The 25,270-nt window shown below is 44.3% G+C and overlaps 2 protein-coding genes across 2 annotated transcripts; one reads left to right on the top strand and one right to left on the bottom strand.

Moving 5' to 3' along the window:
• The first annotated feature begins 1,658 nt into the window (after positions 1-1,658).
• FDPS (farnesyl diphosphate synthase) lies at positions 1,659-10,919 on the top strand. Its single transcript, XM_032950162.2, has 11 exons — positions 1,659-1,811; positions 2,305-2,661; positions 4,147-4,327; positions 4,840-4,980; positions 6,525-6,605; positions 6,726-6,848; positions 7,862-7,950; positions 8,390-8,462; positions 8,594-8,671; positions 9,057-9,191; positions 9,595-10,919. The coding sequence occupies exons 2-11, from the start codon at positions 2,483-2,485 to the stop codon at positions 9,793-9,795; spliced, it is 1,281 nt and encodes a 426-aa protein (XP_032806053.1). The 5' UTR covers positions 1,659-1,811; positions 2,305-2,482; the 3' UTR covers positions 9,796-10,919.
• On the bottom strand, positions 10,357-24,442 carry LOC116940372 (uncharacterized). The gene is made up of 13 exons (XM_032950149.2): positions 24,246-24,442; positions 23,616-23,685; positions 22,682-22,936; positions 22,443-22,557; positions 21,336-21,490; positions 16,730-16,887; positions 15,438-15,579; positions 14,490-14,723; positions 13,764-13,866; positions 13,339-13,505; positions 12,534-12,694; positions 12,031-12,175; positions 10,357-11,880 (listed from the first exon to the last, which is right to left on the bottom strand). Exons 2-13 carry the CDS (start codon positions 23,683-23,685, stop codon positions 11,801-11,803), a joined length of 1,785 nt encoding a protein of 594 aa, XP_032806040.2. The 5' UTR covers positions 24,246-24,442; the 3' UTR covers positions 10,357-11,800.
• Between the last annotated feature and the right edge of the window lie 828 nt (positions 24,443-25,270).

The raw sequence follows: 25,270 nt of genomic DNA, 5'->3' as shown, positions 1-25,270 counted from the left end.
GGTGCAGCGATTTTTTGCTGTGACTGTTTCCACCTGAAGACGGAAGCTTGTGTTGCCTCCGAAACGTCGTGTTTTTATTGTTTCTTTTATTTAATTTTCATTTGTTTTTTTACCTACGTGACTTAACCGAATAAAACCAAAGAGTATAACTCGTCTGTTATGGTCATGTGATGGGGGTGGTTTCTGTCGTCTCTTGCACTTCCCAGGGGGAAGAACTTACTCCAGGGGCAAATGTGAGCACAGTACATGGACATTTTCCAGGACGCTAATTAAAGTATTTGTTTTGATATTTCTTATATAACTAAACTTCATATTTGGACCCGTATTAAAAAAAAATTGGTGGTCCTTGTCGATAAAATCAGATATTTCACCAGCATTGACTCAAGCAATCCCGACTTGCTGATACTGTTGAAATGGGTGCACGGTTTGCTTGCATTGAATCAATACTGCTAAAATTATTCATGTCTGCGCCGTTGAGCCGATGATAAGTATCAGTATTTTTATGTGGCGAGACATTTAAACTATTTTTTTATGTGACCAGGTAAGGCCCACTTAGTTATATAGCTCTTTTTTCAGACGCGATCTGGCCACATTCAACGACGTGGCTTATCTTGTGGAAATGTATAGCGGCCAAATACTTTTAAACGCGTGGCTCTTCGCCTTTTCTGCAGCTTGTATGTTAATCAAATATGTTACTAAATACACACGTTAATTTAATATTATAAGAATCTATTGCCGGTAGCGCTATTTACATCCATTAATCTGTCTTCGTTAAAAAAATATATATACGTGCTGAGCAGTAATTAGTTAATTACAAAAAAATTATAGCCATGCACCATAGATTATAACATGCAAACCACGCAAATAATCTCCGCCTGAATCGGTGGTGACTACGATTTTCCACAACGAGTGGAAAATCTTGATTTAAAGCTTTCGTGACTGCAGTAATTCATAATCTTAGCTCTTTCGGTAAAGTCACGTTCAAGGGAAACAATAAAAAAATATAAAACAATAAAAAAACTAAGCTTTATTGTTTTATATATATATTATTATTTTATTGTTTCCCTTCAACGTGACTTTACCGAAAGAGCTAAGAATACGAGTGGAAAATCTTTTTACATAGTTTACATCTTCACAGCCTCGTCCTTACTGCGGACAAGTTGCCTCTCAATTGGGGCTCGTCGCCGAGTGCAAGTGGCTATCGCTTCCCTCCCCCACTGCAATATCGCAGCCCCATTGCTCCGACGTTTTAAAAGAACACGTGCAGCCCTTTGAGCTTATCCACTGCTGGATGGGATGAAGAGTGGGGTGGGGTGGGGGGCTCTTGGGAGCCACGCCGTGTGTGACTGGGATGACTGGCCCGCTCAGCCCTCCACAATTACGTTAGCGTTTTATGCTGTTTATTTTTCATTTGTACGTGCTATTTAAGGGCCATTGCCCGAAACGTCGCCTATGTGTGGAGTTTGCCTTTTTCGGCCAGCCGATATTGTTGTTTTTTTTGTTGTGCTCGTGCACAACCTGCCAAAGCAGCAGCAGCGTAATTAGATATGTAATTATGTTTTTGTTTAATCTTTTGAGGATATATTTTGTTGTTAGGCATCGCGCTAAATATTGACAATGATGTCACGACCAGCTGTCACCCGCTGTGACATCATCTCACCATTTAGCACGATGGCGTCACGCGCTCGTGTGACGCCCTTGCGACCGACGGTGTGAAGCGCCTCAATCCGTCCTATGGCTCTCGCTAAAGTCCACCGGTGTTTAAAGTTAAATCGCGCGCCCGACAAATGAATCAACTCCTCGTGCAATAGGTACGTACAAAGGAATTTCTCCTCGCGTTATGGTCGGTTTTGTTTTACCTTTTACGGGCGACAAATAGAACAAATATAACCACTGCGTTGTGTGTCGACAAACAAGTCTGGCCGTGTGCAGTGGGAAGGCCTTCCGCGTTGTGACGTCACTGGCATTAAATCCGTGTTGCGCTTGGTGACGTCATTGTATCAGAATATTTATGCTGAAGGAATCCGATGAGCTACAAAGCTCTTCACATATGTCCAGTAGGGGGCGGGTCAGAACGTTACGACAAACAATACAAAAATAGGATCGGGAATGCAAAAGCATAGGAAAGGTAGACATCACATTAAAAAAATACACAACTAAACACACACAACTAAAACTTTGTTTTAGTCTTACCAGTTAAAACCCCACGGAGCTTATTGGCTTATTTAGCAGAAGCAACCTGGCCACACAAAATGATAACTCAACAAAAGTGACCGTATCATCGCGTGAACATTTATTCGACAGGCTCGATGACGCCATCGCTCGAGGCGATGAAGTGACGTCACACCCGCGGAGGCGAGCGAAGCGAGGTGGGGCCGAGGGGAGGGGATTGTGAGGGGTTGTAGGGGTGGGGGGGCGACAGTGAGCGAAGCCCCGCCCCATCCTCCCCGCCCCCACCGCCGCCGCTCGCGCCAGGCCGCGCATGGGGCTCACGCGCGCCTCCCATTGGCGGAGGCTGCTCGAGCGGTTCCGTGGCGCGAGCGCCTCGTCCAATGGAGTGCGGGCGAGGCCAGGCCCCCGCTCGACGTCACTCGCGCGCCGCCCGTGTCACGATCAGCTGCTGCTGCTGCCACTGCTCAAAGCGGAGGCGCGACCGGCCAGGTGAGTGAGTGGAGTTGGAGGCATCGCTTGTGGTCGACCCAGCAGCTATCATACCTCTCCCCCACATTTGCGTTGTCTTTAGATGTTATCCATCTCCTCATCGCCCTTCCTTCGTCTTCCTGCTGTCGTTTTAAACGACTCCGTTCATGACGATTCCCTCGTCATATGGCCGTTGTAGTCTCAGTCTTGGCTCTGCTCGCTTTGTGGAGGATACTTTTCCCTCCCCAATTGTTTTCTGATCGTCCTCATTTGTATTGTTAGCTCGGCGTCGTTCACAGTTCTGCTCTTTCGAGCATTTTCTCTTCTTGCCCAGCTTTCTGCTCCGTAAATATAAAAAAAACTCCACACATCCGTCAATAACACTGCCTTTAACACATTAATAAGGGTCCTTGCCCGAAACGTCACCGCTTATACATTGCACAACAATGCAGTGTTGTTGGCATGTGTTGTGGTGTTGGTTATTTGTGCTTTGTGCGCCACTGCCAACGTCTCGTGTTCAAATAATATCACTTATCAGATTGCGGATTTGTATATATTTGCTTTAAGTTTCATTGTCATATTTTTTTCACGTACTATTCCAGTCCCTTGCAGCCTTGTCCACATCCGCCCTGTCACAGTACATATTTGGATAATGTTTTTTTTAAATGTAATTTTATGAAGCAATCACTTAAATCAACTCGTGTGCAGTTTCTGGTTAGATTATTACGTCACATGATCGTACGAGATAGTAGTAGGCTTGTGGAGGATTTCACCCAGCAGTGGATTGATCGTGGCTTATTATCATTCAATAACCCAGTTTATAAATCTGTACAATAAATGTAACTCGTTCTAATTTGCCACTCCCCATAGACCTCGAATTCCCTTCCTCCACAAGTCTGTCCTGTCTTCTGCCTGCCCCCTGTTCAACTCAAGACCTCGTCTCAACCCGATATTGTGTGCAGATAGGGGATGTTCCTAAATCTGGACTTTATTTGGGCCATCATTGTCTGGAATACACAACCAACACAATTAGGATTCGTATAGCATCTAAGAGCACCTGTACCTCTTGGCATATAAAAGAAGCTAAAATGGAAAGTCCCGAGCCTGGATTTGATTAGTGGCAGGAAGTTAAATAGCCCAGGTGGCTGGGAGAATGGAGTTCCATTCAACTCAATCGGGGCAGGAGACGAGATTGAGTGACCTTTGTTACTGGATTGTGGGGTGCTTAGAAGGGAAGTGAAAATGAGAGGCAGGAGGAAGGTTGGCTAGAGTTCATGTAGGATCTTGAAAATGGTGAGCATAGTATATATGTTTGGGTGTTGGATTGGGAACCAGTGGAGAGGAGCGATTGGCTGCGGTGGAAGCATCATTTTTCAACTCACCTGTAATGAACAAGTAAAACCTTCCACTTACATTTTCAGGCGATGACCTTTGTTAAGAGGAGAGAATAGTCGTGTAATTAGCCCCTAGGGAAATCGGAATATGTGTGTGTGCATGTGTGCTCAGTTTCAGATTTTGGAGCAGCATTTGCGACCCATACCCAGCAACCATGAGCAATGACAAGAAGCAGCAGGCCAAGGCGGACACCCAGGCATTTGACCAGCTCTTTGGCCAGCTTGCAGCTGATCTCACCCAGGCTGACCTCGAGCACCCTGAGATTGGTGATGCTATCAAGAGGCTCAAGGAGGTGAGGCATTAAGGAGGGGGAAGAATTGCATCTCTCCGATGTGTTTTCGGGTTGCACCAACGTTTTGCCGGGGGAGTGTCTCCACTTCGGTTTTTCGAGTTTTCTGAACTTAATTTCCTGAGGAAGTTGCCTCCACATAGAGCTTAAATTCGTACATCATCGTATAAAAACCTACATTCCCGCTCACAGTACCTACGTGAGTGGAGCAGTGAGCCCAACCCTTTCCCCTTCCCAGAACCCAGGAACACTGAGTTTGGACTTCCAATCGCCTCTCTTTTTATAATCTGTGCCATTTTACTGGGCTCTGGTCAAATAATTAAACACATGTCATGCCGAACAACCCAGAAATATCGACATCAGATCCTTACAGCACAACCGCGAAAATCTACACAGTTGGAATTGTGATATTTGTCACTGCTGCAGCATTGGGTGACCTGGTTGAAATACTTGGCTCATTAGGGGAGGGGGAATATTTGCTTGTCGGATGTCACTGTGTGAAATCTGAAATTCAGGTTTTGGAGTACAACGTGCCGGGAGGGAAGCGTAACCGTGGGCTCTCTGTGATCGCCTCATTCCGTGAGCTGGCCAGTACGTCACAGCACACGGAGGAGAATGTCACGCGAGCACTGGTCGTTGGCTGGTGCGTCGAGCTGGTAAGCCGCCGTACACAACAGCTGTGAGCAGGCACAGTGGCACACGCCTGTAATACGGAAATTTGGAGACGAGGGTTGGTGAATATTTGTATAATACTAAAAACTGCTGGTTTGTGAGTGGCGAAAAAGTTGGCACAACAGCTCAAGTGGGTCCATGCGTGCAATTTTTCCCTTGCGTACTGTACAGATTCCTCCCACGTGAAAACACTAATTGAAAAGGAATTGGTCACATCACAATGTCGTTTTTTTTCAGTGAAGCATACAATGTATGTGATTCTAGATTTAAAGCTTTCGTGACTGCAAGGATCCATACTCTTTGGTTCTATTCGGTAAAGTCACGTAAAAAACAACAAAAAATAAAAAAAATTCACGACTTTTCGGCCACAACACAAGTGGCCTTCATCAGGTGAAGGGACCAGACTGTCTAGAGGACAGCGCTGGAGTGAACACAGCCAAGCTCAGACCGCGACCTTTAAGCTGTGTGAGAGGAAGCAGAGCGCCTTGACAAAGGAATTAGCATAAAAATTAGCATTTAATTGGCGGACTTAGCATGATGAACGATGTACAGGGGGGGAGCATGTGCAGACCGGCGCGGGGGGAGGGGGGGGAGTTTACATATTGATGGTGTGAAAAGGGAATTTAAGCAGCTGCGAAAGTTTGGGATACCACTCCTTGAAAAAATATACTGTACCACTGAAAATTAGTTTCATGTTTGGTTTGATTCAGAACATCTTTCCAATGGTTGCTTAATTTGAAACCATCCTCTCGGTTGAAATTGTGTCTGTGTTTGTAAATCTGAATTGCCTCGTGAATAAATCTCTGATAAAAACCCGTGGGTTTGCAAAGAACCTTGGTATCGGAGAAAATTATATTGTTATCACCCACAGTGTTGTAACAGTGATCAGCTACGGCAGAATAATTCGTTCTGCCGTGTTTCAAATCTGATTTGTGCTCGCGAATTCGGTCAGAGACATGTCGTTTCGTCTCCCTGATATAGCAGTCACCACAGGTGCAGATCAATTTGTAAACTCCCGGGTACTGTAAGTCAGGAATGACATCCTTCACTGAAGGGATCAGGTCACGGATTTTGTGTACTGTATTGAACCGGACCAGGATCTTGTGTTTGTTTAGAATTTTGGAGATCTTTTTAGTAACGCCTGCTATATATGGTAGTGTGATGGTTTTGATCGGAGTATCAAGTGGTTGTTTCTGTATGGAGGGAGAAACAGCTTGGCGGATGGTACGGTCAGAGTATCCATTCCTTTTTGGGGCCAAATGTACATGTTTTAATTCACTGGTCAGGTGGTGTTGGTCCGAAATGCAATGAGCCCTGTGGTATAACGTTTTGATGAGATAATTATTTTGCATCGGGTGGTGGTGGGAATCAGGTTTCAAGTAGGAATCTGTGTGGGTGGGTTTCCTGTAGACAGAATGTCCCAATGAGCCATCAGGTCTCCTCTCAAACAGAGAATGTATGTGATTTTATCCTGCATAAGTGTTTTTAAATGCAGTGTTAAGTTTCCGACTTGGTGTCATTCTTGCAGCTCCAGGCATTTTTCTTGGTTGCCGATGACTTGATGGATCAGTCGACGACAAGAAGAGGACAGCTCTGCTGGTACAAGAAGGTATAAGTTTGCCAGCAGCATAGTTCTTAAGAAAATTATTGTATTGCCTTGAGCTCCATTGGCGCTTTTGTGTTTAACATACATTTGCGTAGCTAATTGAACCGTGCTTTGTGTTGGCAGGAGAACGTAGGCAATGATGCTGTCAACGATTCCTTTCTTCTGGAGGCCACCATTTACAGGTTGCTGAAAAAATATTGCCGAGGACAGCCCTACTACCTCCACCTTGTGGAGCTCTTTCTGCAGGTACCGGCCAAGAAGCCACAATTAAAACAGCCACCATTTAACTTTTTAAAAAATATATTAAATATATTTTATTCCACATCCTCCCTCACATCATATATTGCAAAATCCTGACGTTCTGGAATGCGTTGCCAAGTGCATCGACGGTATAAGGCACACAGGACTCATTAGGTCAGGCGTGGGGAGAGGGGGAAGGAATTTGCTTTGGGGAGGAAGGGGGGGGGGTTGGCCAGGTCATTGCCGTTCTGGGCTCAGGTATTTAAGACTGTTCTAAGGTTTAGGAATGGACCGATGTTCATGTGTATTCTTCTTCCTTGTCTCTGAGCTTGTAGCTCAGATGTTCCAGTGCTGAGATTGGGCCTCTAATACCATTTAACGTTTGAATGATAAAGGAAAACATGCATTTGCACGTGACCTGTCATCTTATGCATTCATATTTATCACTTTGTAAAGGGGAGAAGACCCTCCCATTGCTCGCGTCATGCCTGTGCAGGTGGAAGGGCCTCCGCTAGAGGGAGCTCTAGAGGTCATTTGACTAATTTTTCCATCCTTTTTCACCCTCCATTGTGTTGGTTTAGTTTTTACGGCGTGCAGACTGTTTGCTTTGATTTACGTGGTTTTGATGTTTGTCGCAACTTATAGGAACGCATCCCCAACATAAACCGCGCTATTGCTGGTATTTGCACAAAATTGTCATCTTCCTACTATTTGTGGATATAGAGGAGGTGTTCTTATGCAAAGTATACTCTTTGGGTCTTTCGGTAAAGTCGCTTAGATAGAAAAATAATTTTAAAAATCACGACGTTTCGATCGCAACACAAGCAATCGTCCTCAGGTGAAAAAATATAGCAAGAGAGCTGCTGAAGCAGGGTGTTATATAGGCCTGAAATGGGTGCTGCCCAAAAACATTCTGTGCATTGTTAAAAGGAATCATTTTTGGTCTGATTACATTTCAGAGAATTAGTAAATTGTGGTTATGTTGTTTTTCCTTTGGTGTGCTCTCCTATATTTTTCAGACAACTTACCAGACTGAGCTGGGGCAAGCGCTGGATCTCATGTCGGCACAGCCAAACAAAATTGACCTGAGCATATTCACAGAACAGCGGTATGACCCACGGTCTGGTTATACAATGATGGCTTGAGGAAATCTCCTAAGTTTCTGACAAAAACAAATCGGGGGGGGAGTGTACCTTCAAAAATGCCTTGCCTGCTTTCATGTTTGCAGTGTAAGGTTTATTGCGAGTTGCAGATTATTAAGCCAGATGTATGGACTTTTAAGAGCAGTGGTTTATAACCAAGTTGGGAACTATATTACCAGTGAAATCGGTAACAATTGTTTCATTCACGGTTATAACAATTCTAAATTAATTTTGTTTCAGCAAGTGTATGGGGTCTTAAGGTATTGGGCGGTGGCTATAAAATGGAAACTGACAAGTAAAATTAAGTGCTATATATTTTTATCCTTTGCCAATAATTGAATATTTGTTTCCAGTTCAAAGAGCGTAAGAGGTACATTGTTAATTTCTTTTTTATTGCCTTTTCAGATACAAATCCATCGTGAAATATAAGACGGCATTTTATTCATTCTATTTGCCTGTGGCTGCTGCCATGTACATTGTAAGTATGTTTGGTTCATTTACACCACCATGTACCATTTAAAAAAGGAAGATTGTTGATGTTTAAAATTACCATTCGCATCAGTACAATTTCAACATAACTAACTTATCGGTGGTGGCTTTTTTTTTCAGGCTGGCATTGAGAGTGAAGAGGCCCATGAAAATGCTAAAGCAATTCTGCTGGAGATGGGGGAGTTCTTTCAAATCCAGGTGCTTCACCAGCGCTTCTTCATAATTGAGCTTTCCCTATCGTAGCAAACTTTGCCCGAGCCCGCTGCTTCTTGTCTAGAAACGGCCTCGCGTGCCCAACATTCACCGTTAGGGTGGGAAATGTTGAATCCATAACTCCAAAGGCAGTTCACATTACATTTGATTTTCCAGACTTCCATTATTTCTCCGAATCACTTCGTTCATCACAGCTTAGATAAGTTAAATGTTACCTTTTCTGTTATGGGAGCAGAAAGGCAGTTGTATTACCTGTTTTTAGACAAGGGAACATATTCTCTTTTGTATAATAACTGATGAGATAACATTTAAAATTAGCTAATGCCATTTCCCATGCCCTCATGACACCACACATGTGTGCCTGCTGTAGGACGATTATCTGGATTGCTTTGGAGATCCAGAGGTGACGGGAAAGATCGGTACCGATATTGAAGATAATAAGTGTGGCTGGCTGGTGGTGCAAGCTCTTAAAAAGGCCAGCCCTGAGCAGAGGATTATCCTGGAGGTAAAGTTTGTCTGTTCCATTAACCATCCACCAGATGGTGCTCCATTACAACTCCACAGGATAATCTCAAGTATCAAATATACATTTTGTCGCATTGTACACGCTCACGTAGTATGGGTACACTGTGGATATCTATTTTTAAGAACAATGATTGCTTTTATTTATAAAATTATTTTAGAATTTAATGTGTTAATTCCGATTAGCACGGTTCACTTTGTATGGTGCGAAAGAAGTTCAACGTAATTATTAATTTGGCATGTTATGCAATACATTATTAAACTAAACTTGATTTACACGTTTTCAAGGTGGTTCAGTTACAAACCAATGGCCGTAAACACAAAGGAGGCATCAGCGGTTTGTGTCGCTCCCGACGCCAACGCGGCTTTCGTGTCTAACGTCGCAGGAGAACTACGGGCGTCACGACGCGGAACAGACGGCGCGCGTCAAGGACGTGTACACGGCGCTGGAGCTTGAGCGGGTTTACCACGAGTACGAGGACCGCAGCTACCGCACGCTCACGGCGCTCATCAAGCAACACGCTGGCAGCCTGCCCGAAGAAGTCTTTTTGGCCTTCGCTCGCAAAATCTACAAGCGCCAAAAGTGATAGCGTCCACCTTTTTTTTTTAGGTTGGATTTTGTTTTGTTGAGACGCACACTGGCCTGCGATGTTTGGCCACGGACGTAGGATAGGGTTTCTGCTTACGAAATCTGTTAGGAGGAAAATGGAATGCAAGGTCTGTGTTTGAAGGCGCACACCAACGGAACAATGTTTACTGAACTCTTAACCCTGCATTCTATTGATGCAGTGATCTGATTGGTGTCAGTCTACCAGAATGAGATATTGAGTATGGTGATTCTGTCGATTGGAACATGGTTGGTCATACCACATTTAACGTGTTTTTCATCTCCATGGCTTCGGATTAAGAGTATACCATCGATGATGATTCGTCAGATGTGCATTTGTCCAGAAGAGATACTTTAAACTACATTTCAGGGTGATTTTTGGGCCTGCATGCTTTATGGTAACAAAAATCAAACCCATGCTCCAGCTTGGATGCCCACACAGCCTTTCAATTGAAATCGATCAAGTGATCTGTCCTGGGTTTGTAAATTTCCCCAGAGAAGCACAATCTTAACAGATGATTGGTGGAGTGCTTGCTCTGTCATGTGTTTCACTTTTCCATATTTGGCAAACATGGGGGGGGGGGGTACATCTCTTTATCACTTACACACTCAGCTGTGGCAGCATCTGTGTCAACCCAACCACTGGTGAGTGGGTACCTTGATCAACAACAACAAAAAACTCCTCATGAAAGCTACTTGCACTGTTATGTGCAATGTGCTAATGGCATGGAAACATTAACTCTATTTGGTGACTGTAGATAATTGGTAACCCAATGAACATTTAACTTTGGACCAATGCGGGGCCAACGTTGGTCCTACGGTTCCATCCACATGCCAGAGTTGATCCATCGTATGTTTACTGGGAACCACTTGACCAGAAACCATTTGAAATTATTAAATATGCATTGTGTCAGGAGTTGTAAGTGTCCTTGCTCTGGCCATCAGGCTCATTATTTTCAATTGAATACTGTTTGATTAACCATATGCTCTATTGGTTATACCTGATGTGAGTTCATGATGAAACACTATCCAATGTTTCTCCACTTTGTGTTCTTTACATTGAACTTTGAAAATGAGTTAATAAAGGCAGTGATTTTTTTCTGATTTTTTTATTCCACGAGTATAACGTTTTCCAGTGTTTACAGCTCTGCAGAAATGTTGCAACCATTGATAATGCATCTACTATGTAATTATTCAAATGCACAGCCAGGAATAGTGTTGGTGTGTATCATAAGAGTAGTGGCACTATGTAGCATCCTCGTTCCACTTTCATCACAGTCAAGGAAAACATTTGTACAAGTACCTGCAGCGTTACATTTGTTCATATTAGACCATGGTACAAAATATTATTTACATCTTGAATATTAATATGGTGTTTTGGTATTTAATATGGATTTGTCATTACACAGTACAGCTTATAAGAACCTTTCTTAGATATAAACAAACACATTTTTACAAACGCAAGATGGCATAAGAGCAGTCATCATTGGAGTGTAAATGTTAAGATATTTTTTTCGTGAAGGTTATGCTTGAAAAGTATAGGTTTTGCATTTGTTTTGTCTCGCTTGCAACTGAGAGATAACGAGTACCTACAGAAAGCCTGTGCATGAGGGTCGACTACTCAAACTGCGTATAGGTCAGACACTTGTCACATCTCCCTCTGACAGCTTGCAAGTGGGTGTTGTTTACATGGTGATTCAATACATGATCCATCAATTCAATTGCATGTGTGTGTTTCCCCACACCGTAAATTGTTCTGGCAACAGATATACAATCATGATATGAATAAGGCTGAGAGCTTTTGTGCACGCAGTGCACGCGCCTTTGTGTATCTGTGTGCGCGCGTGCGTGTTGTAGAATTAAAACAGTCTCGGTGAATTAATATGCAGGGCCAAAGTCGCCACCTTCCTGGATGGACAAGGGGATGTCCTTGGTGGCATTGATGCGGTCCACCTCGCTTGCTCGAAGTGCCAGTTTGGTTTGGCTCAGCAGAACTCCAGTCCCAAAAGACTCGCCACAAACGCCAAGATGATGAATTGTAATTCAGAAACTGAAGTGGCCTGGTCTGTAAAAAAACATTGTGGATGTTTACAAGACCACAGTCATCGCATGTGCACATCTCTAAATTATCTAAGTTAATATTGGGGAAAAACAAGTATTGTTTTAAATGAATGAAAAAATGATGGATTAGTATGCAATGAGAAGTTGTACTTACTACATGGGAGGGTGATGGGCTGACTCCATTCGCTCCACTCCCCATTATTGGCAGCATCCCTTGCTGCCACTTGAATAGCATATTGAATGCATGGTGCCACACAAGTCAAGGTATAGCTGTACGTGTTATAGCCCGAGACTTCTACCTGAAAGGTGAAAAGCCACACTTTCAATTACACTTAAGTAAATACTTTGCAATGTTATATCACGTAATTAACATTCCAAACAAATATGGGTAGTAAAATTGGACGTGCTTGTGCCTTTCCCGTCACTGAAAACTAGACGTGTGTGCCAATCACGTCGCTAAGAACAATCCCCAAAAAGGTTAAATGTTTTTTTATTCGCTATTTAGTTAGAAGTCTGACCTTGAACTATGTATCACTGGGCGATATGAAACAATCTAAATACCGTCACAAATGTTTTTTTTTTACTTAAGTAAGAATTGATGCTACATCTAAACTCAATATAGCACGTGTAAAAATAACCACAAATGGCAAGATGTACCACATGGCTGACGTTGAACCTTAGTCGATATTGCAGGGGGAAGACCTCTGGCAGTCGCCAGGAGGCTGGTGCAGCCCAGCGCACGCACACTGAAGGGCTGGATGGACGTGGTGCCAGATCTGATGGGCAGCTCCGCAATACCACTGGATGCTCAGGTCTCACTGGCGGGGTGGGGGGTGGGGCACAAAAGTGGGCACACCCATAGCTAAGCTGTGACTGCCAGGGCATGATTGCTCTTAATATTTTCCAGGCCACTGGTAGATCGGCGTTGGCACGTGAATAATAGCCACAGCCATAGCGAGAGGTCTACTGGATATGGTGATGTGGGTACTGGGAAGATGTCCTTGGTTGCTGATCCAGATAGACGGAGCTGAAACTAGTCCCTGGTTAAACATTGTCATTCGGCTTCAGCACGAGACTACAGGATGGAAACAACCATTCTGCCATTGCAGACTTTCAGCTGCAGCCTCTACAATGTTATATAATCCAGATGTATATTTACTCCTGTTAAGATGACATTAATGTCCATGCTGCAGAAGCGTTGGATGCCAACAGAGATTAAAATGAATGTTTAGTGTACTTGTATTTGCAAATATTTTCTATTTGGTGTAAATTATCGAGAGGTGATTTTCATGAACACAATAGTCCACAAACTTATTTCAACATCTAAGCAGGTTAAGCAACATACTGCAATGCATAACACAATCTGAAATTATAATCTGCTGGCTTTGACATTTTGTCAGCAAACGTGAAGCAGGTTTAGACACCATTAAAGCCATACACAACAAGGTAGGTTGGGCCTTACGGACGGTTTTTAATTGGAGCTGAACGGATGAATTTGTGACGCCAAAGGAATTTGAGGCTGACACATGCAACTCAAGAGTGGGTGATGGACTTCCTGGCCATGCGCCGATGCACACATTGCCACCACCGAGCAATGTGCACTCTACAACCGTGTCATTGCCCACGAACCTAAAGCCAAGAGCAAGGAAGGGCCACAACAAAAACCATGGTTAATGACGAATATTGACACTTTACACAGGTCTTACGTTTCCATTGCAGTGTTGTTTTTAAATACAGTAGCACATCTTCAAATGTAAAATTCGTTAAAGCAAACCTTTAGATATATATATAAACCAATGCTACTGTACATGTATCATACTGTTCAACAGTTAACTTTACACATGCACAGTATTAATTGTATTGGCAATGAACTTAGACTATACTTACCGGTACTGGGCCTTGAAGTTTATGTTGTTCTCATTACTCCACACACACTTAAAATGATTGTAATTCACTGCTCTGCATTGTATTGTTGCTGTTTTTGGCATTGCTAGGGAAAACAATGGAAAATAATAAAAACGCATTATTGTACATCACTTATAGGCATTTGAATATACTCTACACACTTAAGTCAATGTTTCTGGGATTATTTTGTGCATCAATATGAACGTTTCTGGAATGCAGAGAATTGCTTAATTTACACGCACACAGCACCGCTGTATACATGTAAACACGTGCATTCTGAGGTCCCATTTTTTTTAAACCTGGTCAAACTCCCACGGCATTGGGATGCCTTCATCTCGTAGGGGATTGGGAAATGGCTGTGTAAAGGATAAAACAATTATTTGAAGAGATGTTTTTAAGTTACAGAATAACTATGAATACTGCCGGATGAAGGCCTTTCCACGTAGTGCGACGGGGGTTGTTTTATTATTCTCCACCGCAGTGCTCAGTGTGAGTTTGTGATGAGGGACCCAGAAGCAGCTTGTGTAGAATTCTCCGTGGTTGGAAATCAAAAATTCGGGTCGCTGAATTTATAGTGCAGTGCACTCGTGACTGTGCCATTGCTCTACGTAAAAAAAAAAATCCAATCATATATTTACGCACGCGCGCCAAACTGCATACAAAGTTGCTGTCAATAAAAAAAATAAAAACGCTGGGTATGCATCTTACATCCGAGGTTGAGCAGAATGTAGTCTACAGCATCATTCGTGCCGGCAGGGGAACAGGAGTAGGACCCTGCGTACTGGGCACTGGCATTGTTGAGCGTGAGGCGGTTCTGCCGGAGAGTGACGTCACTGTTGGGCGTGAGTCCAGAGCCATTCAATGTCCACACAAATTGGCCACCCATTGTATCTTCAGGAAACCCACACTTCAAGGTGACCTCCGAGCCAAGAACGCCAAACACTGCGTGACAGTGACACAGAGGGGATTCAACTCCACCATGACGAAGACGTCAATCTGCACCTCGGATTAAACTGACATTATGGGGGTGGTTTTATGTGAAGCGATGTGCAGTAATGCATCTTCAGAGGAAGGAGTCAAGTACTGCACAACACATGTACGTGCCCAACGTGTGACCTTTGCTTCCACGTAATAATAATAATGATATCCAGAACTGTATATGTGTTCATTTACATTCCATTTTGTCAATTCAATGCTGGATAAGGACCTCCCCACGCCTTACGGGCCAGGATATCTGACTATTATGGATGTTGCTGCATTGTACTATACTGGCCACAATGCCTATTGTACCTGTCTTTTGCACGCAGTACTTATCCAGGCTCAGCTCATCTTAGCTTCTGACATTGGGTGCATTACGGATGATGTATAGGCACACCATCATTACTGTATTAGGTCGAAACTGCTATTTAGTTCCATGAGTTGAGTCATTGTATGTACACCTCCAATTAAAAACAACACCAAAACGGAAGGTTACTGAAACAAGCTTATAATCGAGTAGAGCGGGTTCGTGATTTGGTCGTCGGGCCCAGTGATGTATTCAGAGCAGCGTAGATGTGCGGTAATGATTTTTGAAAGACAACGAGGGTCCTTTTTTTTCTTAAACAGTGCAATTCACGTGTAACCACAAAGGGATGATGGGGATGCAGAATTACCCACCCTGCTGTGTCCCTACGTAGACTTGGGGGCTCCACTCACTCCACCTGCCCACAAAGACATCGTGGCAATGCACACGCACCACGTACGGCTCCCCCCCTTGATGAGCGTCAGTGATGGTGAAATTATTCTCGTTCAATTCCACCTGCCAACAGAGGTACGGGGCATCTGCTACGTCCACGACTCGAGTCACCGGCAAAACACTCTAATCAAAGGCAAATATAACAGTTGAACACGTAGGCTTTCGCAACCAATATCCATAATAGAGTTGTTTTGGCTTAGGTAATTGTTTGCCGTACGGTACGTATGTTTACATCCATGTTGCTCTTGTTCCAATGTTCTGCAGTAACTGTATGCTAAAATTAGTTTTAGTTTTAAAGCAAGTTTTAAAACGATACATTTAGTAATTTCAAAAGGTCTACAGAGTACTGCACATCTTTTTTGACGCAAGCATGTTGGAATTTAATATTTTGAATTACACATCTTTGTGCACTGCAATAGACATCGTACACTACACAGCCATGAAAAAATGTGTTTAATCTACTGTGATGATATAAAACAGGTGAATCCCAGCATACTTAGCATGTCGAGATGACATCATAGCACGTGTACATATTCTGCGCAGGGCCATGTGAAGGCCACCGATGGTGGAATTTTTTTTTATTTTAGCGCAGCAGAAGTACCTCGCTGCTCATTCACATAGGCCACAGTTATTTGCCTAGTTATTCCTGAACCCTTGGGGAAGGAGGGTAGCCACCTGTCAGTAAATAAACACAGTGCTGGGGTTGGGCAGAGCGATTAAAGTGCAAAACTCTTTATCCACGACCTATAATATGGTACTATTCCTATTATCCACAATTATCTTAGGATAACAGGATGCACAACATTCGTATTTTACCCCCACATCGCCATGGTAAGATAAGTTCTCCAATACAGGTACTCTATTTACGAAAATTCGACTTATGAACTTTCAGAGATACGAGCAAACCTGTCCGTATGTCCAGTTGCCTGTTCGGACCGAGAGTCATAAGTTCAACCGCCGGGCCATACATGGCGGTGGTGGCATCTACATCTGCAGAACGTGAAGAACCTGTGTCATCTACAGGAGATTATACAACGTTTAAATCCATTCCCCGTGCTCAGTGTACACGCCAACAATATGTTTGGAATCAACAGGAGTAATGATGGACTTACGAACAAATCGACTTGCAAACAGACCTCTGGAACCTAACTCGTTCGTAAGTAGAGGAGTCCCTGTAGAGGCCGAGTATGGTGCCCTCCCTGCCTGTACTCACCGTTTGCCAGCTTGATGTTTGATTCGGCTTGTAGTCCATTTCATACTTGAGTTGCATGACAGTATTCCACGTGGAAGGCTCCTTCCAAGTGACAATAATGCTGCTTTTGGCATTCTTCACACGGTGCGCCGTCACGTTCTCTGGAGGATCCGGCTGAACTGATTTTTTTTTTACACAACATGCAAAAATGGCACATTTTAGTTAGACGGGCAATGTGTGTGTGTGCCAAAGTAGGCATTCAACCGCACTGTCCTTGCTGGAGTGAAAATGTGAAATAAACTCCGTACAGAGGATATTACTCTATACTCCACTGCATATGTACCGACGGTAATAATTTCACTGGTAATGACGCATTAATGTGTTGATTTGAAGTTGTACTATGCATCGTAATATGCATCGTATCATACACACAAGGATCGATTATTTCCGATTAATGTACAATGTTGCATCTAATTGTATTACCTACATACACCCTGTAAGGCGCTGGAGCCTACCATTACCAATAAGTATATTTGTATTCTTAGTTTTTTCGGTAAAGTCACGTTGAAGAGAAACAACAAAATAACAAAATATATATAAAACAATAAAAAATTCTCACGACGTTTCGACCATAACTCAAACGGTCATCATCAGGTGTGTCGGTTTGCATAAATTTATTTCGAAAACGGCATATTTATTTATTTATATATATAAAAATAACGTTTGCGTCACGCGCAACGATTGGCTGTTTGCCAGGACTAGTCCATCTATTTTTTTTTTTGAAAAGAGGAGGGGGGAGACGAAATTTGTTTTTATGTATGCTGTCTGAAAGCCACTGTAAGTGTGAACAATCAATCAAGAACTGAAATGATTTATCAAATCTTTCCAATGATTGCTAAGATAGAATCCATCTTCTCGGTTGAAATTGTCTCTGTGTTTGTATATGTGGATAGCCTCATGAACGAATCTCTCATGGAAGCCAGATGGCTTACAAAGAACCTCCGTCTTGGAAAAGTCAATGGCATGTGAGCCTACTGACTTAGAACAATGATCTGCTACGGCCGAGGTGTTGGTCCTACCGTGTTTAAGGTCTGCTTTATGTTCACGAATGCGGTCCGAGATATGGCGTTTGGTTTCTCCAATGTAACTACTACCACAGAGGCAACTTAGTTTGTAGACACCAGGGTATTGTATGTCCGGAATCACATCTTTTACAGACGGAACCAGATCACGGATTTTATGTAATGTGTTGAAACGGACCTGGATCTTGTGTTTATTCAAGATTTTGGAGATCTTTTTTGTGATCCCAGCAATGTAGGGTAAAGTGATGGTTTTGAAAGGCTCCTCAAGAGGGTTCTTCTTCATGGTTTGAGTGATAGCTTTGCGGATTGTATAGTCGGAGTAACCATTAGCCCTAAGAGCTTGGTGTACGTGCTTGAGTTCACTGCTTATGTGTTCCTGGTCGGATATGCATTGGGCTCTATGATACAGAGTCTTGATGAGAGAATTCTTCTGTGATGGATGGTGGTGGGAATCCGGTTTCAGATAAGCATCCGTATGGGTAGCTTTCCTGTAGACAGAGTGGCTCATTGAACCATCAGGTCTCTTTTTAATTAGGACATCCAAAAAAGGTATCTTGCCATCTATTTCGACTTCCATGGTAAATCTGATGGCTGGGTGTATGGAATTGATGTGGTCGAAGAATTGGTCTAGAGCAGGCCGGCCATGTGGCCAGATGACAAAAGTGTCATCCACGTACCTCTTCCATAAGGTTGGGCGCAGAGTGGCAGTCTGGATGGCGTCAGTCTCAAATTTCTCCATGAAAATGTTAGCTATAACTGGAGAAAGGGGGGAGCCCATTGGGGTGCCCTCAGTTTGTTTGTAGAAAGTTCCATTCCAAGTGAAGTATGTATTGGTTAAACAGTGTCTCACCAGGGGGGGTACCTCAGTGTTTAGTCCTTGATGAACCAAGTCTTCAATGATTGCAATGGTGTCAGGTACAGGAACCTTGGTGAATAAGGAAACTACATCAAAACTGACAAGCAGGTCATCTGGGGACAGGGAAATACCCTTGATTGTTGATACCAGGTGAGTAGAATTTTGTACCGCAGAGGTGGTCTTTCCAGTGAAAGGACGCAGGATTTCAGACAAAAAACGAGCTAGTTTGTAGGTGGGGGAGCTGATAGTAGAGACTATGGGACGAAGAGGTGTATCAACTTTATGTATTTTTGGTAAGCCGTATAATCTTGGTGGCCTGGCAGCAGAAGGTTTCAACGAAAACTGTTTAGATTGATCAATTAATGCGGTTGAATCAGAAATTATTTTGTTGGTTTGTGTGACGAGGCTGTTGGTGGGATCTCTTTTTATTTTTGTATAACTACCATCGTCGAGTAATTCTTTAATTTTGTTGTTGTATTCTATTTTATCCATGATAACAGTAGCATTGCCTTTGTCAGCTGAGAGAACTACAATATCATTCCTCTTTTTTAATTTATATAATTCAAAACGCTCATCTTTGCTGAGGTTGCTAGCTGGCATCTTAGCGTTTTTGAGGGTTGCAGCGATTTCAGATCTTGCTACGTCTGCAGCGATGTGACCCAGGCCCCTGAGAGCAACGTCTACTTGGGCAATTATATCATTAACTGGTATGTGTTTAGGTGTGACTGCAAAGTTTAGACCTTTAGCTAAAACGGATTTCAGACCATCGGAAATAGAACTGTTACTGCGATTAATTACGACTTTATTAACGTCTAACTTTTTGGTGTGTGGGTCCGGTCTTTTGTTGAATAGGAGGTTAAATTTGGAAATCAGGTTTTCCTTACATTTGGTCGACATAGTAGCAGCTGAAGAGGCAGTCATATTGTCTACATGTTCCCAATCCGATGTGGACATTATTGCCGTCAATGATAAGTGTGATTTGTAGAGTGTCTTGTCTAACTGATCTAGTTCTGTGCGTATAAGTCTGATTTTTTCTGAGATAAGAGCTAAGCTAGTTTTGAAAAGAATTCGTTTCGCATTAGAAGAAGTTACAGTAGCAGAGGTGAGTGTAAATGAGATTCGTTCATGAGGCTATCCACATATACAAACACAGAGACAATTTCAACCGAGAAGATGGATTCTATCTTAGCAATCATTGGAAAGATTTGATAAATCATTTCAGTTCTTGATTGATTGTTCACACTTACAGTGGCTTTCAGACAGCATACATAAAAACAAATTTCGTCTCCCCCCTCCTCTTTAAAAAAAAAATAGATGGACTAGTCCTGGCAAACAGCCAATCGTTGCGCGTGACGCAAACGTTATTTTTATATATATAAATAAATAAATATGCCGTTTTCAAAATAAATTTATGCAAACCGACACACCTGATGATGACCGTTTGAGTTATGGTCGAAACGTCGTGAGAATTTTTTATTGTTTTATATATATTTTGTTATTTTGTTGTTTCTCTTCAACGTGACTTTACCGAAAAAACTAAGAATATGAATTACTGCAGTCACGAAAGCTTTAAATCAAAAGTATATTTGTGTTAATCGTGGCAACACCGAATCGTGACGGTTCGTCGAATCGCAAAGGGAGGGCGAATAGACACACGCTTAATTATGGATACGTTGATTCACATAATACAAACATTGCAGGCGTTAAAATGCATTATGATCTCGTTTATTTAAATATATCATGGTCTCATTTTTTTCCCACAATAACACCCCACTGTATTGTACGAATGGTAGTAACACACAAAACATAAATTTCTCCTAGCTGGGCAGTGCTCATTTACCTATGTATGATGGATCTGAGCCTGTGATACGTTAACATTGTTTGCATAAGACAAATAGAGTTGTCAGACATGATTACGAAAACATACGTATCGTTAACCCTGACGTTGCTTCACATAACCGCTGCTCACCCCCGACCTGTACAGTTTATACACACATCATGAGCAAAACACACAGCAGCCGTGTTACAGTTAACACATTCCTGCGGAGGGAGCTGGTAGGAACGTTGGATTGCTCGGTCAATGGCCAGGGTCAACGGCACCACGTGGTGTATTCCGAAAATATGCCCGACTGTGAGCACGGGCACAAGCCGGCGTGAGTATGTTAAACGTTGAGATTTATAAGGGCACCACGGGGTGACCAGCCCCTCCCCACCCAGCCCCACCACTCCCACCCCCCACCCAGCCCCTCCCCACCCAGCCCCTCCCCACCCTCCCCTCCCCACCCAGCCCCTCACCACCCTCCCCTCCCCACCCAGCCCCTCCCTCCCCACCCAGCCTCTCCCTCCCCACCCTCCCCTCCCCACCCAGCCCCTCCCCACCCAGCCCCTCCCCACCCTCCCCTCCCCACCCAGCCCCTCCCTCCCCACCCAGACCCTCCCTCCCCACCCAGCCTCTCCCTCCCCACCCTCCCCACCCAGCCCCTCCCCACCCAGCCCCTCCCCACCCAGCCCCTCCCCACCCTCCCCTCCCCACCCAGCCCCTCCCTCCCCACCCAGCCCCTCCCTCCCCACTCTCCCCTCTCCACCCAGCCCCACCCCTCCCATTTTTGAATGCACGACGGACGGACGGACACAATAATCCCCTGTGGGCTGGTGGTGTAACCAGGAGGTTCCTACCAGTATAACGTACCGATGTTATCCGTGTAGGTGGCGGTATTATTTGTGGATCCAAGGTCGTTGACTGCAGTTACTGTGAGTGTGAAAATCTCAACAGTAAACAAATATACATTTCGTATAAGACAGCTGTCTTTACTTTCTGTGAGACAATCTTTGAATGATTTGTCCCTAAAAACACACACACACATTTTTTTTCAGTCCACATAATTCATACCTGAAGTGATTATATATTATGCATTCATGTAAATTAAAGATGTATTCCTGAATTTTCGAATTAAGCCAAAACATCGCCATGTCAATGACACAGATATGACATTTCAGATGAGCTCAGGCATTATTTTTTCAAATAGATCAAAAAATGTGATGTCACCAGAAGCGACATCGTTCACATGGCGTCACGTTGGCACTTTACCTGCCAAAAGTGCCGTCACGTGACATCGTTTTGCCAATACGAGATGTCACTTTGCTTAATTTACGTTTTTACTGTGTAATAAAATAACTATAAATTAAAGTACCATTTGTTTTGATATTCAATACGGTTCATGCACGATGAAAGTTGTTAAAATAATGTTACGTGACTGTCCCTCCCTCCCTCCAGCCAGCAAAACTTTTTCCCTCCATAAAGTGTGATAAAAGTACCGTCGTTCAACGCCATCCAGCACTTCCTCACGTCCCCCCTGAGTGCCCCCCTTTTGCGCGTGACAACCCCCAGGACCCCCCCTCCCCGCATATCAGTACCCCACGCACTCCCCCATCCATGCTTCCCCTGGTTGGCTACCCCCCACCCGCGCCCCCCACCCAAGTGCAAGCCACCCGTGCCCCCCTCCGCTCTGCGCGCTGTGCGAAGCATGGCCCCCGGCCAGTCAGAACGCGTGCTGAGCGGCGCGTGGCCAGCCAGGCTGCAAAACTTTTTTTTCTCATATAGTATGATTTTGCAAAAGGGTGTAAACATCTGAAAATGTGATATCTGAAAAAAGAACATGGAATATTAAATGTATCCTGACTGTACTTCGGTACCGAATAATGGATTTTTGAATGCATTGTCCAGAGCATGGCACTGTACAGTAGCAGGAGAATTCAAAGTAAATAATGATTCTGCGGCTGTGCTGTTGTTGCTCACCCGTACACGGCAGTGTAATTGGTGGGCAGGAAAGTTTCTCTGTTTAAATGGAAGGTACAGAGGCAATCCAAGTAATCTTTGCTCCTGCAGGTGACGTTTATCGAATGTGGAGGATCTGAAATGCACAAGAAAAATGCGGTTTGTTCAAACGTAACTCAACTAATACCATTGAAATAAACACAAACAGCAACTTGGCATTTCGCTTAATGCTCATATTATTTCTCCCTGCGCATACTCACATCCTGGCTTGAAAGCAATACGGTCCAACTCGCGGCCCGTGCTGGCATCGTGGCACGAGTACTCTCCTCGATTCGAGAGAGCGACTTTCTTTAATCTCAGGAGCGTGCTCTGTGTGAAAACGTCAGAGCTATTGTCCATCGCTGAGCCGTTCAGTCGCCACGCAACAACGTCGTAGCGAATTCTCGCCGCGCTCACAGGCAGACAACGCATCTCAAACGACCGTCCGATTTCTCCGTAAAGGAATCTGAGCGAGCCTGCGAATACAAACAAAGTGACCAACAACAAAAAAAAGACAAAGATCCCCCGTTATTTCCGCTCGCGAGTAACACCTATGAAGGTCGGAGCGGTACGCGAGCGGGTGGGTGGCCAGCACCACGCCCGACCGCCTTTGCCTCTCCAGTAGCGATGTTTACACATCGCACCCGGTAACTCATTTGAGGCCGAGTCGACCTAGGGGGATGCCCAGGACCGGTTCAAATAATCGTCACTGGTGTTGGCCGTGAACGGGAATCGAACTGAAATGGTCGGATTCAAAGCCCAGCGCGCTAACCACTCCCCAGTTCACGTGGAGCAAAGGAACGGGAGTCCCCCCGCTCGATGTTGCGTTCAGTGCTGTTCTGTCATTCTGCGAACCTATTTGCAGTAGTTCGATACTGCGTAAGATTCAAGTTTGTGTTCACCCTGTATGCACTGTTATAGTTGCACGTATAAAGCTGACGTGTCGTCAATTCTATCACACCGACTTCAAGTAAGAATTGGCGTTGGTGGGAACACAGAAAGGTATTACGAGAGCCGAAGAGGTAGACCACGGTCTGGCTGGCTGTCAAGTATGAAATATGGGATCCAGCGAAAGACACATGAATGGAGAGAGATTAGTTTAATGACCACCCTAAGGAAGGTATATGTTAAAAAATAAACTGTTTCTCAACTTACTGGCAGTTGTCAACCAGCAAGTGAGAAGGACAGCTGTAACAATGATGCACTTTTTCTCAAAACACGCCATCTGCAAAAAACAAACCACACACACACATCAATGGGCATAGACCAGAGTGTAAACAGCTCTTGGGGTCAGTAAATTATGTTGTTTCCCCCTCCCAAAGGAATAATGTCATTGTGGAGTTAGGCCGTGGCCCAGTGGCTAGCGCACTGCGCTACGAACCCGGTCAGCACCGTTCGATACCCTGCCAAGAATCAGCGCCGGCGGGTTTACACCGTGCTTGGTACGGTGTGAAAAAAAATCTATAATTATCAGGACTGCCCCGCCTCCCTTCTCGTACGGTCCTTTCCCGATGTGAATAGGCGCTCGCTGGCTATAAGGCCACCTTCAGAGTCTGTCGGCGTTGGAGAGCGTGCGACATCATTGCCCGGCGCGTCTCACCTTTACTCTCTCTCTTTCTTTCTTTGAACATATCTACGTGACTTTACCGAAAGACCCCAGAATATGAGACCCCTCCCATTACACCCCGCCGATTCATAGCTGCAAATAGCACTCGGGTTATCCTCCCCTCCAACCCCCCCCCCCCCCCAAAAAAAAAACCCCGACAAACAGCAAACACACCTTACCTGCCAATGGAATGTTATTGTTGAGCTTCTTTCTTCACCGTACGCAGCCAGCAAGCCAGCCTTACTAATCGAAGGTTTGCGAGTGATTGTGTGTGTATGTGTATATAAACGCGTACCTTTCTCCTAACACAGCCCTAGCACACAGACAGCATAACAACATTAGTTTAAAAGACTTCACCCACTCCAAGACAACCCCCTTTCTCCCTCCCCACCCCCACCCCCAACCGGGTTTAAGCCCCTTCCGTCAGCACCGGTTACTGTCGAGCGCACGACCCAATGCTCCGGTGACGGGACCCGCGCTCGGCACACCGCCTTAGCCCGCGTGCTCTCTCGTTCGCGCTGGACAGCAGGCGGCCCGGCATAGGAAGGTGGGCAGAGAGAGGGAAAGGGTGGGCGGCACTTCGTGTGGGGTGGGGTGGGGGGTCGCCTTCGTGTTAATTTGCTGAAGTTCACCGTTGGGTTTTTTTTTTGGGTTGATGTTGGCCGTGGCACAGTTTGGTTAAGGAATGAGCATTCACGTGAACCCCTTATAGTTGCCCGACCTTATTGCAGACCAATTCAGATGTTATTGGTCACCCCGTGTCCCGTATACATCTTAACGTGCATCCCACCAAGTCCCATCACAAGGGAGAAACACAAACAAATAGACAATCACCACTACTACACTCACCACTATACTACACTCACCACTAGTACACTCACCATTACTACACTCACCACTACACACCTTTCAACCCCTTATCCAGTACCCTATCTTATTACAGACCAATTCAGATCTTATTGGTCACCACGTGCCCTTATACATCTCAACGTTCATCCTACAAAGTCCCATCACAAGGGACAGACACAAACAGATAAATTATGTTTTGCCCGTATTGAAACGGCTGTACGCCGTATGGACATGAAACACTAAATTTCCCTTTACAAGAATACGGTTGTAAACGGTATGGAGTTGACAGCTATGACGGCTCATGTAGATGCGGAGCAACGAACGGACACATAATCCCCACGTTCGTTGTGTTGTC

Source organism: Petromyzon marinus, chromosome 1, assembly GCF_048934315.1.
Source record: "Petromyzon marinus isolate PM22_M1 ecotype Great Lakes invasive population chromosome 1, UKy_Petmar_22M1.pri1.0, whole genome shotgun sequence".
Classification (NCBI taxonomy): domain Eukaryota; kingdom Metazoa; phylum Chordata; class Hyperoartia; order Petromyzontiformes; family Petromyzontidae; genus Petromyzon; species Petromyzon marinus.
This window is presented reverse-complemented; position numbering and strand designations above follow the sequence as displayed.

What these genes read in the sequence shown, in the direction of transcription:
- FDPS (XM_032950162.2), top strand. Translation starts at nt 2,483, where the DNA reads ATGGGGCTCACGCGCGCCTCCCATTGGCGGAGGCTGCTCGAGCGGTTC. An exon ending in GCGGAGGCGCGACCGGCCAG is followed by an intron (nt 2,662 to 4,146) that starts GTGAGTGAGTGG and finishes ATGTGTGCTCAG; the next exon opens with TTTCAGATTTTGGAGCAGCA. An exon ending in AGCTCTGCTGGTACAAGAAG is followed by an intron (nt 6,606 to 6,725) that starts GTATAAGTTTGC and finishes TTGTGTTGGCAG; the next exon opens with GAGAACGTAGGCAATGATGC.
- LOC116940372 (XM_032950149.2), bottom strand. Translation starts at nt 23,685, where the DNA reads ATGGCGTGTTTTGAGAAAAAGTGCATCATTGTTACAGCTGTCCTTCTC. An exon ending in AATTACACTGCCGTGTACGG is followed by an intron (nt 21,491 to 22,442) that starts GTGAGCAACAAC and finishes GTGTGTTTTTAG; the next exon opens with GGACAAATCATTCAAAGATT. An exon ending in CATTCTGCTCAACCTCGGAT is followed by an intron (nt 13,867 to 14,489) that starts GTAAGATGCATA and finishes TGTTTTCCCTAG; the next exon opens with CAATGCCAAAAACAGCAACA.